The 15,210-nt window shown below is 33.0% G+C and overlaps 1 protein-coding gene and 1 long non-coding RNA gene across 3 annotated transcripts; both read right to left on the bottom strand.

Annotated features, from left to right (window-relative positions):
* Positions 1 to 8,534: 8,534 nt before the first annotated feature.
* LOC132044205 (ETHYLENE INSENSITIVE 3-like 3 protein) lies at positions 8,535 to 13,218 on the bottom strand. 2 transcript variants are annotated; one of them, XM_059434689.1, is made up of 4 exons: positions 12,971 to 13,218; positions 10,489 to 11,251; positions 8,953 to 10,070; positions 8,535 to 8,874 (listed from the first exon to the last, which is right to left on the bottom strand). In XM_059434689.1, exons 1-3 carry the CDS (start codon positions 13,003 to 13,005, stop codon positions 8,985 to 8,987), a joined length of 1,884 nt encoding a protein of 627 aa, XP_059290672.1. In that variant the 5' UTR covers positions 13,006 to 13,218; the 3' UTR covers positions 8,535 to 8,874; positions 8,953 to 8,984. The 2 variants fall into 2 exon arrangements, with proteins under 2 accessions (XP_059290672.1, XP_059290671.1); XM_059434688.1 differs by having other exon boundaries at positions 8,535 to 10,070.
* On the bottom strand, positions 12,313 to 12,964 carry LOC132044206 (uncharacterized). The gene is made up of 2 exons (XR_009412072.1): positions 12,602 to 12,964; positions 12,313 to 12,361 (listed from the first exon to the last, which is right to left on the bottom strand). It is a non-coding gene; the product is annotated as an uncharacterized LOC132044206 (long non-coding RNA).
* Positions 13,219 to 15,210: the final 1,992 nt, after the last annotated feature.

The raw sequence follows: 15,210 nt of genomic DNA on the forward strand, positions 1-15,210 counted from the left end.
TTTCTTGAATTAATGTTTATTTTCTCCGTGAACAAGCGTAGTTTGACACATTGGATTATGCAGCTAGCCAATAATGCCATGATGATGATGATTCTGATTTCTTTGAAGGAGACAGGGGAGAAAAGAAGGCAGCAAAAACAAGGGAGGCTGGTAAGGTATCTACCAAGAAGAAAGAGAGTGAGCTTTAATATTTCTTTCTCAGTTGCTTTTGTGTTCAATGCACAATTCCTGTAGAAAGAAAATGCAAAACACCATAGAAGTTGAATGTGGAAAATATGTTCCTCAAGTAAATCATCAATAAGCTTCATTTTATTGTTGTTACTTTTTGTAGGTGAAAAGTCATCCATTCATTTGTACGTTAAGCCTTAGGATGACTAAACTCATTTGAAGAAACAGGATGAGGTTGTTCGCAATGTTCAGATGGAAGGGCTTTTCTGGGGACATGTTGTTGGTAAGGTTTCACGCTTTTGTGCTTGAGGTTCTGAGGATTTCCTTATGTTTCTTTTTATATCATTTTGTAATGCAGAAAACTATATGGTAGGCAGTCGGAGTTGTTATTGTTAAAACTTGAGAAGATGCACCATAATGAAGGTAAAATTTTGGATTGCGCTTCTGTCTAAATTTGTCATTTCTCCTTTTCACTTTTGCTTCTGTAAAATGATTTATATTTCAGATTTGGATTATAGTTTAATATCTATTTTAAGGCTGACTAGAAAATAAAGAAAATTTGGAGCTAAATGAACAAATTTGTGGTACATCTCCGGGAAGGTTGAATTTTCTGGTTCAATGTTGGATCAAATAGATGCTTCCCTACTGAGCTACTACTATTCTATATTTCAATTGAGTATCATTGGTCAAGCTCTCATCTTTGTGTTCAAACACATAAGATACAAATCTGACACTTTATTAAGCCTTAGTTTCTACAAGTCATAATATGATATCAGGCAAAATAACTTCAGAAACTACTACTATAGGTCAATGTAGCTTTTTCCATTTTGATTTCTTTAGTTTAAATATGCAGGGAAATCACAAGCACTTCCCAAAAGAATGGAGTACCTCGAACCAGGGCACACAAATAGGCACAGGTAAAGAGAAAATCATTCTCTGTTTAGATTTAAGTTGGACTATAAACATCATCCTAGGGATTCAAAAGCATGAATTTCTAGATTCACTTTACTCTTTTACATATGACATCTCGTCTAATCTCTTCCAATAGTCTTAAAATATCGACTTCTTTGCATCTAGTAGCTATTTTAGATATTAGCTCTCTTACAATAGTCTTAAAATATCAACCTTTATATGCATCCAGTAGCTATTTTAGATAGTATTCGGATTAAAAGATTAGTTTGGTTAGCGGCTTAAGAAAATGTTCTAGCTGATTAGAAACACCTCTGAGAAGTGCTTAGACCAGTTCCGTTATCTAACTTATTTACTCATATAATGTTGATCGATGTACTGCCCAGGCAGGTGAGCAATCTTGCAGCAGCCGTTTCTCAATAGAGATGATGTTCTTGAAGAATTTTACGGCTAATCTATATCTCTAGGTATGGAGATGATGTTTGTAATACTTCATGATCTTCCACCAAATGGGAATGCCCTTTACGTTTGGAAAGAGGAACTGGTTCATTTTGTAACTTTTATGTAATTTGTATTGTTTGCGACTGGAATTGGAACTCAATTTTTTGTTGATAATTTTTGTAGGTTTTTGCATTAGAAAGCTTCTAATCTTCACACGTTAACAGCCTTATTTTATTGGTTATTTGTGGACTTCTTTCTCATTTGAAACCGAATAAGAAACAGGGTAATATAATACTAAGAGCTCTTTTCGTAGGAAGGCTTAGCTAAAATAGTCATGATATTAGATGCGGTATTATTTTATATCATGTTTGGTTGACATTTTGGGGCATGTATAGCTAATACATGGATTGTTTAATATTCCAAAGGGTGTATTATCTTATCCCACCACCATCATGGATAACTTATCCTTGGATAAAAAACTAAAATGACAAAATTGGCCTTGTTTTGTTCCAAAAAACCTATAAAGGCCAAACATCTAAGGGTATAATTGTAACAAATTATTTTTTAAGTTTTAAAAATAAATAAATATTCAAATGGTATCTTTTGTGTTCAATTTTAGTGCAATGAACCAAACACCCAACAAAAATAATCCTTGTATCATTAATTCATGTATTACTAATCCCTACATTATTAATTCCTGCGTTATTAATTCATGTATAACTTATCGTTGAACCAGACGACCCCTAAGAGTCTAAGATCCAACTTAGGTTCAGAAAAGTTGTAGTGAAACATACAAGTGGGTACTTTATGAGCGATAAAAATCCAAAAAAGTTGAAAAGAAAAAGAAATAACGAAGAAGTAAAGAACTAAGTAGGCGTTTGGCCATAGAAACCAAAAAAAATTTCACCTTTTTTGAAATGTTGGAGTTGGAGTTATGTTTGGCCATAGTTTTTGCAAATGGTATTTTTTTTGTTGAAATGCACTTGTTTTGTTTGTGAAAAAAGTGAAAAACTTGAAAACAAGTTTTTCTTGTTTTTCAAATTTCAACTACAACTTGAAGTTGTATTTGGAATTTTTATAGCCAAACACTAATTTTTGAAAAAAATGAAAATAAATTCCGGAAAAAAGTGAATAATTCTTATGGCCAAACGGGTCCTTAAAGAACAAACATAACCAGGACCAAGAACCTGAGTGAAGAAAAACCAAGGATATATGTGACAGACGAGTCAAGTAAATACTTTTCTCACCTAGATAATTCTGAATGATACTTATCCATTCTAGATAGAGCATCCGCCTGCTGCTTGCGTGCAGCTTTCTATCTGCTTCTAATATTTTGCTTTAATGGCTGGACTTTACAGTGTTGCAAATTAAGAGTAAACTATATTCCCGTCTTTTATGAACATCTAATCACATTGAATGTATGCACCTCTTTTGATGTTTTGGAATGACGAGATTGCAACACATTAAAGATAGTTTCGACAAGAATACTCTAATGGAATGTTCGACAAGAATACTCTAATGGAATGTTTTCAAACACTTTCAACGTCTAAAATATTATTTATTCATTCCATCAGTGAAATGAGTACCGTTGAACCAAAATGACTTGTTAAGATCTCCCACTTTGATATCATAGAATTTTCAATTGTAGCCATGAATCTCCTTAAAATTGTTGGTGAAAATACAACAGAAAATACGATTACAATTGAAATAAAATCAAGAAATAAAAGTATTTCAGGCTGAGGCGCGGATATCTCGCTCTCTTTAAGGAGATTCAAGCCCACTGCAGCAAATCTTTACCAGTCCAGCAGTAATCATCTTTCTTCCTTGTCCCCTCTAGGATACAATAGCCCGGCCACGTTGTACAAATCAACAAACTCTAGACAAGAAGTTGAGTCCAAAGCTCCACCAAAAAAACATCTTCCTTCAACTAAATAAACTCTCTTTTTTAACTTACTATTTCATGCACTCTATATTTTTCTCCACCCACAAAAGCTAAGGGTGACTTCTATTTATTGGTGAGAAATTCATCCTTGAAGTGAATAAGATGAGTAGTGGGAGAGTAGGATAATCAATTGAGAGAATACAACATACCCAGTGAAATCCCACAATGTGGGGTCTGAAGAGGGTAAAGTGTATGTAGACCGTACCTCTATCTCGGAAGATAGGAAGGCTGTTTCCGAATCAATTGAGAGAATATGGAGTAATAAAGAGTCGGAGGTTATAAGAGTTACAAGAGCAATAATTGCCACATTCTACCGTAACTCATATGAATAATGAGGTACTGGAAGCACAAAACTAATGGCCAATTATGGCACCAAAACGTAAGAAAGATGGTCTGACTCTTTATGCCCACTGAAAAAAGAATGAATATGGCACTTCAATATTTTAATTTGTAATATTAAGATGCTTCAAACAACCAACAGATTCTAATGATATATAAATGATATATAAACCTAAAACGATCCCCATAACTACACTAGAATTACAGAAACTTACTTCGCGACGAATTCCCTACGATTCTTTTCTTCAACCGTTCTTGAATCAGCAGCGTTTGGTAAAATAGTCATAACTCCTAGCACATAGCTCTTATTGGCCTAGTACTTATATGGTTGGAAAAGTATTTCAAAGGGCTAAAGCTTTTATGCGGAAGTTTTGCCAGATTCCTTTTAAATGTTTCCGTATACTCACTTGAAAACATGTTCCGTACCGTAGCTTTCGACTTCAATTTCCCAAAGACTTCCCTCATATACCTTTTATAGGTTTCAAAGCATTGCCCACACTTCTCATCATTGTTCCATTATATCCCCATCTTACGGGTCAACCTTGGCCTGAAGGTACCGGGCGTTATAATATGCACGACTTATAACATTATACAATTTTATACACTTACTGTAGACAATGTATCAACCTTATATAAAAGTATATAATGGTGTATAAGAGATGTTTATACACACTTTTACACTGTTATACAAAATTATAAAAAGTTATATAAAAAAATAATTTTGATCCCCTATGAACTTCAACTATGAAACTCCATCCGAAATCGGTCAAATCTTTTCCGAATAGCTTCAAATCTACACATATCCTTTAAAAAAAAAAAAAATACACCTGATTTACATGTAATGTCTACAGACCTGAATATAAGAATCATGGAAAAAGAAAAATAAGAAGAAGCAGCAGTGAAGGTCTTCGCCGGAGCTACACCGGAGTTCTGGCTATGTTTACCATTTTTTCAAATCTAGAATAAAATCTATAGCAAACGATGGCATGCGGAAAAAAAAAATGATGATGGCTAAATCGGGTAACAAATCATATATGGACTAAAACGGGTAATTATTTTCCCTAATTATCATAGTGTAAAAATCCCACAATTAAGTGTGTAACTGACTTTTCGAAATAAGTTTATGGTGCTTGTGTATTTTCCCAGATTTATATGTATGTTGTATACGAGTAGGACAATAATATGTTGCAAAATCTGAACCACTTGTTGAGTGGTATCTTAAGAGCAAATTGTATTCATAAACCAATAAAGAGGAATGCAAATTAAAGTAATAGAACATATTGTATTCTTAAATATATTGAGTAATACATGATGCAAAGATGTATTAAGAACATTTCAAACATCTTTTGAAATAATAGAATGAAGTTGTTTGCTGTGGAAAAGAAAAGAAAAAAATTAAAGACACACAACGTGGTTGATACCTAAAGCTTAATAAAAATTCAAAAGTCGAAGTTGAGTTCAAATTCAAAACCACTTTCTTCTCCTTCTTCTACTTCTACTTCTTCCTCCTCCTCTTCTTCTTCATAGCCTTCCTCTTGGGAGTTTCTATGATGACCATGTAATAACTTTTTGGCGATTTTCCCAACCTTTTTCACCAAATTCTTCTTATCCTCTTTCTTATCTGCATTGATTTCATCATTCTCATGTTTTTCTTCTGGCTTGTTTTGAGCTGGAATATCATCTCCATGTTTGTGGTGTAAATGAAGCTTGTCCTCGATCTTGTGCAGGATTCTTGACATATTGGTATGTACGTAGTTTATGTGAATTGTTAATGCAGTGGGTATCTATTGAGCAAATGGAAGTGAAGATAGTTGGATAGAACTAAGATGTCTAGCATTCTCCTATTTATTGTACTCCCCCGTCCCAAAAAAGATTGTCCCCTTTTTTTTTTAGTCTGTCTCAAAAAGATTATTCCCTTTCTATATTTAGAAACAATTTAACTTTTTGAGATGATTTACAAACACACAAATATCTAAGGCTTATTTTGAACCACACATTTCAAAAATATTCGTTTATTTCTTAAACTTTTTGCCAAACCAAAAGAGGATAATTTTTTTAGGACGGAGTAATTAGTTGTTGACCGCCCAATTTGGTTTAGTGCTCAGTTGACATAGTCTTCATAAACGTGGGTGACGGCTAGCTAGTTGTTGCTGGGACGGAAAAGGAAATAGCAAACCATGTTCTATACCTTTTAATTATTGCAAGTTGTGTGCCATGATTAGGTGGATTAATTATTGGATTTGGCTATGGTTGACGATGTTGGGATTAAAATAAGAAGGTGTCATGGGAAAGCTTATAATTGTATAAATTAGATAATTAAAAAAATTATATTTACTAAACACGCATAATTCTTTGATATGTCATTTGCTTGTAATTGTATAAATTAGACAATAAAAAAAATATACTAAACACACATAATTCTTTGATATGATTTGGTCAATTGACCTCCATATGAGAAAACTAATACTAATAATATTAAGTAAAAATAGAAACTATTGAGAGATTAATCACTCCCTAAACAAAATTCATTAACTTTAAAGGGCTACATTATGCATATTATTATGTTGTATGAGAAAAAAATATCTTTTAATTATAAAAGTCCAAAACTTTTCTTCCAAGAAAAGGATAAATATGGTAAATGCCTTTTCCACCAACAAATGCTTTTCGAAGTAAATCACAATTATGACAGAATAAAAAGATAGTTTTTAGTTATAATAGGAGTTCAAGTTTTTGAAGACCCAAGTTCTCCTGGTTAATACCTTAAATGATCTCTAACTAATAAAAATAACCCATCAAAGTCACTTTATATTTTCTAGGACAATAAAGTCACCCAGCTTGTGGAAATAATCTCCCAAAGTCACCAGCTATTGCTATTTGATTATAAAAACCACCCATTTAACAAAAGCAAAACCAAAGGTTTACCAAGATATGATTTTATAACATGAGCAAACCAAAGGCACCAAATCTTGAGAATAATGGGTTGTTTGGCAAAATTTTTAAAATCTGCTTATTTTGAGAAAGTGTTCTAAAACAAAACTTTTGAATAGTAGCAGTTTGTGTTTGGCTATTGTGCTAGTGAAATCAGTTCATTGACAACTTTAATTGTTTCAACCAAAGTCGAACACTAAATAATTTGAAGACCACTTTAATCAATATTAGATAAGCAATTACTACTTTGGCCAAAGTTCAAAAAATGCTTCTAGGAAAAAAATAGTTTTTTCAAATTTTCCGAAAAACCAACTTACAACTCAAAAAATACTTACAAAATTTTTTTTTTCAAAAAAGCTTGATCAAACACCTCGTCTCTCTAAAATAAAAATAAAAAAAAACACTTTTTGAAAAAAAAAAAAGAAAAAAAAACTCCAAAACTTTTGAATATAACTAATATAATATATCTAGAAGCTTGGCTAAACAAGCTTTAAGAGATGTTCCAAGTATTAACAAACTCCAAAACTGGAACTTTATGTCATAATATAACAACAATAATATATATGTCTCAATATTAAGCAAACCAAATCTATATTAATTTTCAAGTTTCATGTAATCATGTTGTTCAATTTAAGTTTGTCTAAGTCTGTGTTGACTTAAAAATTAGAAATAATTTATGATGCTTAGAGTTGCCATTTATTAAGAAGTGTAGAGAGTTTTTTTTTTTTTTTCTCACTCAATATTTGATATCTATTTTGCGACTCGATTAATTCGGATCACACCGACAAGTGTTACTGCAATACCTAATGGCGATTGCTAATGAATTCACTTACAAGTTTGTGTGCACAAACCCCACTTCTTATTGAGTTCAAATGATACATAAAATTGTTTTTCGTAACAACCAATAATTCAAAAGCATCTCCATCGATCAATTGCAAGTATCAATGGTAATACTTCCAAATTTGAAACAAATTGGTTCGTTGGATTTAACATTTGAAGTTTATGAGTTTTTATTATAATCTTAAGTAATAGTATACAATAAATTTATATATATATATATATATATATATATATATATAAAAGCACGAATAATTTTCGCTAAATGTTGAATGACGAAAATATCCCCAAAATATTGATCAAACAACTTTTATAAATAGAAACAATCTGCTGAAAAGAAATTCCTCGCCGTCTCATTCTCAATACCTTGCCAGTGTTTGTCTGAATTGATATATGTTTTTTTTACTTCAAGAAAATTGATATATTTTCTTGCACTTCTTTGTTATTAATATTCTTATTCGATCTTAACTAACTAATGTATTTTGCAAACTAGTTGGTTATAATTCAGGTAGGAAAAGCGAACAACTGATAGTTAATGTGTGTTTTGCAACTAGTTGGTGATAGTTTAGGTAGGAAACTCTCACACCTGATAGTTCAGGTAGGAAACTCAAAAAAAAGGTGATACTTGAGGTGTGTTTTTGACTCTTAAGCCTTCATATGTTTTGTTGCACTTCTCTGTTATTTTTTCCTTTTCCAATATTATCTAATTAAGTGACAAGAAGAAGAGGTGAGACAAGAAAAAGATATATGGTGAGACAAGAAAAAGATTATATCTATAAGCACCAAATCTAGAAATACCGTATGAATTGTAGTCAACAAATGTGCATAAGTTAGCACAAAATGAATGTCACAAAATGAATGTGAAAAATTACAATCATTATGGTAGAAGAAAATCAAAAGATAAATGAATTAAAGACGACAAATTATAAGGCGGAAAGAATTGTTGATATGTCATAAATTGGGCCAACAATTAAGCCTTCACTTTTATAGTGAGAAAGAACCAATAAACATGCTACTGTAACAACAAAATGCTTAACATCCATTGCTCGTGTAGCACAGTCAAGAACGTTTCGAGAATGATGAGCAAGTTTACAACTTGTTAAAAAGATGATAAAAACTCTATGTTTCTTGTGTTTACTACTTACGGAACTAACTCATTTGCATGTAGCACTTTCTTCAACGTCGCAAAAAATTGAGTTTGCTGTCACTGGATTTACATCTGACTTCTGGATAAGAAAACTAAGTTCATAACTTACTGTCAACCTTCTGATTTTATGAGAGAAAGACTTGTTGCAACCTTTACCGCCTTCCTGCAGAGAAGTTCTTGTAATGAGAAAAATTAAAAACAAAACGAATGAAAGAGGGAAAATAGTTTCAGTAACACTCACATTGTAAATGTTGTCCTTCCTTTTATAGTTGTCTACGAGGCAAAGAATGACATGAGTTCTTTGTCAAATTCTAAGTCATAATCAGCATTATCAAAATGACTTTGGACATCAAGCCCCAAGTCAAATGGGCTGCCTAGTGTAGCATAGGGCGAGCCAATAGGAAGTGAAGACTCAAAAGGCATTTCATGGTTATTCTGAAACACGTCTCCAGAGATATCATTTCCACTTCCGTGAAGTGATGAACCGACTCCAGAATCCCTTGGCGTAATCTGAAGTTCATTGCACGCCAACTGGGAACCGTGTTCCTCATGTGTCGACCCAAATTCACCTGAAGAATAAGAGTGATATACAGGAGGTTGATTGAAGTTAGAAAATTGAGACACCTGTAGTTCAGTGTGTACAACAGAATTCTGGGGTCCATAAGGCAACCCGTTGTTTGGAGGTCCATAATGCGATAGAGAAATTTGTGGTCCATCATTTGTGCCTTGAAATTGATGCTGAACAATAGAATCTTGACTTTCAATATGCACTCCTGATTCATAAGGGACTGCTGTAGAATTTTGAGACATCGGATAAAGTGATGGACCAGCGCCTATATATGTATCCTCTGTAGGGAGCACATTAGCTGATGGAACCAATGATAGGTTTGAGTCTTGTAATGGTAACCCTAATTGACTCTCTGTGTCGTTCTCTACAGCCAATAGTGTTTCTGAACCGTTTCTATCAGGTAATGTGTTACTATGCTCGTCAAAGTGTACCAGAGATGGTTGAGTCTGTAGCTCGGTAGGGTTTGACCTAGCACGTTTTTTTCTCCTTCGATGACGTCCATCTCCTTGCTCCGTACTTTGATGAGATTGAGGAACGACATTTAGAGGACGAACATCCAACTGTTGATTTCTCGTCTCGTCTCTAGACGATACAGAGCCAATACCATCATCGGGGCCATCGACATCATAGTCACTGTCGCTGCTTACGGAAGGTTTCTTCTTTTCACCACGGTTTCTAGCTGGTGCTTCTATGCCAGATGACCCATTCTCACTGGTTGGTTGCTGGAGGATTGATTCCTCTTTGCTTAAAACAGCCAACCAAATTGAGCTCTCCTTAGCAGTCATCTTGTCCTGCAAATAGAGGTGGCAAAATTAGCCCATGAAAACATGACCCGCCCAACCCGCACAAGTTTGGGCGGGTTATTGACCCACCCATTTATTAACTCAGCCCATAAAAAATTGGGCTGATATGTAGCCCAAATTGACACATGTAAATCTTGTCAAAATATTTTCAAAAAGACATTTTTTTATTTGATATGTTATATATAGTCATAATAAGGAAAAAAAATAGTTTTATTAGATACTGAAAAATTATAAAAGAACAACGAGATTTGAGAACTTAGTAAGAATTGCGGGTTGGGTTATGACCCGCTTTTTAGCTTATTTCAGCCCAAGTAACTTTTATGTGGGTCACTAACCCGACCATTTATTAACTCAACCTATTTTGACCCGCCAAATTCAGCCCAACCCACCCATTTGACACCCCTACCTGCAAACACTTCGATTGGCGGACTAATCTCCTGATCTTCGCAATATTAGGCGACATATGCTTAATGACGGCAGTTAGAACACCAACTTTGAACAACTTCTTCAAATCATGCGGCTTTTTGTATGGTGGTTTCTGACCTTTAGGTAGTCCCGCTTTAGCCCACCATTCCTCGCTCCCCGTAGGCCACCACGGTGGCGAGACACCTTTCTCCAGGGGGTACTTCCGTTGAGGTGGAACACAGTGTTGCATTAAAGAAGACAAAAGGGATCCCAAGGTAGCATCTTGCAAGTCTTGCAGAACACTTTGTGAGTTCCCGTTTTGACTGCCTATTCCCTCTCCTCTTGCGAGACATTCTGCCTCGTACTTGGCTATTGCAGCGGGACCATTCTTATCAAACTTCACCTTCTCCTTCCACCAAGCTCTTAAGTTATCTGACGAACCACTCACAGGTTTACCCTTTTCAGGAATAATGCCATAAACAAATCCTCGAGCATTGCAGACCTCCATGAGCTTCAACATGTACTTCAAAATCCCATCTTGAGCTCTTGACATCTTTTTCCGCCTAGCCTGATCAGTAACTTGTTTATTGTTCTGCTTCTCGGCAGCTTGCCGGGCTGCAAGTTTCTGTTTTTCCTTGAGCCGCTTGAGCTTGATTTGGTCCTTCCACATCCGTTTCTCCAATTCTTCGGGATCAATCTCCTCATCGCTGACATCCTTTTCTTCTATGTTGTCGCACTTTATATCATCCATTTCAATGTCCGAGCTGTTCCAGAACTCATCACCATCAATCATACATTACTCAATTCAAAAGTAAAATTCCAGTAAAACTATATCTATTCAACAGAGATACATTATCCAAACTCCAAATCTTTTTTTATTCGTAAAACCAGCAAACATAAAACTGTCGAAGAACACCTCAGACTCGCAAACACCAAAGAATAAAGCAATTTCAAAGTGACCACAAAAAGCAACAAACTTTTTTTTATAACCGTGTGCACCTCGACTAATTCCATGGGTAACTACTTCCCACCAAGCTAACCACACAAAGCAACAAATTCACACTGGCAAAACACACAAGACTCGTTCTTTCCCATCCACGATTCAATTTTTAAGATTGCTAATGCAGGAACCTTATCCAATTTCCAGCAACTGAACAAAAATCAAGACCAAAAACTCCACTTTCAAGTTATTGCACACGTACTCAAATTCTCACATACTACAAAAATTTAAGTACCATGTACTACAAACGATCTGAACTCATAAAATCCTTCAAGATTATAAATTTTATACCTATCCAAATCACAATTCTGATAAATTGATGAAACAATTAGTCACAACCATCAAAGATTTGATATTGGGTGCTCAAAATACATTACAATTAAAAAAGACAATAGAAAATAAACAAAAATGACGAGAGAGAGCAAATAAAACATATCCAAGATTCAATTTTTTTGAGAAGGTAAATGTAATCCAAGATTCAATTTTTAACCGGAAACAATCTCTCTACCTACCAAGGTAGGGATAAGGTCTGCGTACACTCTACCCTCCCTAGATCCTACTTGTGGGATTACACTAGGTAAGTTGTTGGTTATTGCTTCAAGAACCTAAGTTGCACGGACTCTTCATGTTCGATGTCGCACCCGTGTTGGATTCTCCAAAAATACAATACTTACTTTTGGAGAATCGGACACACACCCGTTGACATTTTTGAAGAGTCTGAGCAACACACGCAGGAACCTTGCTCAACTTCAGCAATTGAACAAAAATCTACCAAAAACTCCACTTTCAAGTTAGTTCTCACATACCCAAATCCTCAAATACTAATTAAAAAAAAAAAACTTAACATACACAAATGATCAAAACTCAAAAAACCCTTCAAGATTACAACAACAATCCAGTGAAATCCCACAACGTGGGGTTTGGGGAGAGAGCGAGTGTACGCGAGACCTACTCCTACAAAGGTAGGGCCAGTACATTTCCGAAAGACCCTCGGCTCAATAGAAAGCATAAACAGAGGTCAGATAAGGCCAAGAAATTCAAAGCGATATGGAAATGAAAATAACGAAAGCGACTAAGCCATGATGAAGCAGTTTGCAAAGGGGTAAAAAAAAACCTTCAAGATTAAAAACATAAAAACTTACCCAAATCAAGCTAGCCACAGAAAGCAACAAACTCACACTGGCAAAACACAAAAGACTCATTCTTTCCAATCCAAGATTCAATTTTTAAGGAAAAAAAAAAATTTAAAAAATTTAAAAAAAAAATCAATTTTTAATATTGCTAATGCAAGAACCTCAAATACCCAAATTCTCAAATTACAAAAAATTTAAGTAACATACACACAAATGACCAGAACTCATAAAACCCTTCACAAAACTTGTCCAAACACAATAACAAAGCTCAAATAACATCATAACTCAATTAAAAAAAAATAAAAATAAAAAAATAATGCAAATAAAAAAAAAAATTAAAAGGTTCTAACCTGATATCGACTCCAATTTCATCCATCACAGCCATGTCTATACACAACAGTTTTGCAGCAAATTAATTCAACTATAAAAAGGGTATTAGATTTTATTCTTTTTATTTTTCAAGAAATGGTGCACAGCAAAAAAAGTGCAATTAAGAAAAATTAAAAAAAGGGGTTTTAAAATCAAGAATATTTAAATGTAAGGGGTTAAAGATGAAGACAGATAGAGATTGAAAATGGTTGAAAATCCAACAAAAAGAATGAAAAAAGATTTATTTTATTTTATTTTAAAGAAAGTAAAGACAAAGATGTCTTCTAAAGGGACACAAAAAGAAGAGGCGGAGAGTAATTATACTTTTGTCTTAATTAAGTAATTAGTAATTGAGTGATCTTATAAGAATATTTAGTATTTTACCATTTTTTTTTTTTTTTTTTTTTTTTTTGTATAAATATTGAATATAAGGTAAGAAAATGATGTATATGTAATTGGGTTATCTTATAAGAATATTTAGTATTTTACCTTTTTTTTTTTTTTTTTTTGGTATGATGTAAATATTGAATATAAGGTTAGAAAATGATGTATCTGTAATTGGGTTATCTCCAGTTATCTTGTAAGAATATTTAGTATTTTAACTCTTATTTTATTTATGATGTAAATATTGAATATAAGGTAAGAAAATGATTTTGTCATTGGGTTATCTTATAAGAATATTTAGTATTTTACCTTCTTCTTTTTTTTTTTTTTTCGGTATGATGTAAATATTGAATATAAGGTAAGAAAATGATGTATTTGTCGTTGGGTTATCTTATAAGAATATTTAGTATTTTACCTTGTTTTTTTTTTTGTTTTTTTTTTTTGTATGATGTAAATATTAAATATAGGGTAAGAAAATGATGTATCTTATAAGAATATTTATCTTATAAGAATATTTAGTATTTTACCTTTTTTTTATGATGTAAATATTGAATATAGGTAAGGAATTTAATCGTACTATTTTCTAAATGAAAAAGAAAAATAAAGTTCTTGATTAATTTAAAAACTTTAAAGAAATAAATTTTATTAGAAAGTAATTTAATTTATTTGAAAAAAGTTTACGTCTAAAAAAATCATACCCCAAGTGGATATGATATAAGTAGCTACCAGTGGTGGAGCCAGGATTTCCGCCGAGGGGGTTCAAAATATAAAAAATTTAACATACGAAGAAGCCTAAGGGGGTTCAACATTTACTATATATACATAAAAAATAATTTTAACCTTGTAAAAATAGTATTTTTTTCCGTCGAGGGGGTTCGGATGAACACCCTCGGCATAGTGTGGCTCCGCCACTGGCAGCTACCCCAACACAATAATAAATATTAAATTTCACGACCCAAATCCGTGACCGATAGATAGATAATATATTGTTTAGGAAGGAATATGATTAAGAAAAAGAAAACATGAAATTTGCATATGTAGCTAATTATTATAGAAGCAAATAGCAAGAAAATATGATGTGGCAAAGGTGGAGACAAACTTCACAATCCTATAGATTACGGTCGCTGTTGGTGTCTTCCTTTCTCTGTCTTAAATTATTTGTCATTTTTTTCTTTAATAATCCCTTTAAAAATATTAATTAGGAGGGGTATGTGATTAACTTTATCATTATTTATGTTTAAATTATAATCTCTCTCATTAAGTATTTATTCTATTTGTGTGTTATCTCTATTAATTAGTGGTGGATCCACATGCATCCAAGGGGTGTCAACAGATGTAAAAAAGAACTTTTTTTTATGTATATATATTATGTGTTGACCCCCCTTAATTTCATCGTGTGTATTTACTTTTTTATATTTTGACACCCCTTAATAAAAATTCTAATTCCGCCACTGCTATTAATGACAAAATTTTACTAAATATAAAATGAAAAAAATATAATTAATTGTATCTTGAATTTTAAAATAATAAATAATTTGAGACAATTATTTTTAATAACCTATATAAATAATTTTAGACGGAAGGAGTAACACTTTCTCAATGAGTCAATCCTATTATTTGTCGTATTCTCAAAAAGAACAAAAGATGAAGATTAGAAACATGTGAAAATGTCCAGGTTCAATTAATTAATTTGTGAATGCATCCACATTCAATGAATTTGTGAATGCATCCAGATTCAATGAATTTGTGCACTATGAGTTCACGGGCTATTTTTTTTTTAATTTTTTATTATTATTTGAAGTTACGATTTTCTTTGAAAATTTATTCAATTTTTCCC

Source organism: Lycium ferocissimum, unplaced genomic scaffold, assembly GCF_029784015.1.
Source record: "Lycium ferocissimum isolate CSIRO_LF1 unplaced genomic scaffold, AGI_CSIRO_Lferr_CH_V1 ctg383___fragment_3, whole genome shotgun sequence".
Lineage (NCBI taxonomy): Eukaryota > Viridiplantae > Streptophyta > Magnoliopsida > Solanales > Solanaceae > Lycium > Lycium ferocissimum.

Excerpts from the sequence above, each read along its gene's own strand:
- LOC132044205 (XM_059434689.1), bottom strand. The coding sequence starts at position 13,005 with ATGGCTGTGATGGATGAAATTGGAGTCGATATCAG. Across the intron at positions 11,252-12,970 it reads GAAATTGGAGTCGATATCAG|CTCGGACATTGAAATGGATG; the intron begins GTTAGAACCTTT and ends GTTCTGGAACAG. Across the intron at positions 10,071-10,488 it reads GCCAATCGAAGTGTTTGCAG|GACAAGATGACTGCTAAGGA; the intron begins GTAGGGGTGTCA and ends CTCTATTTGCAG.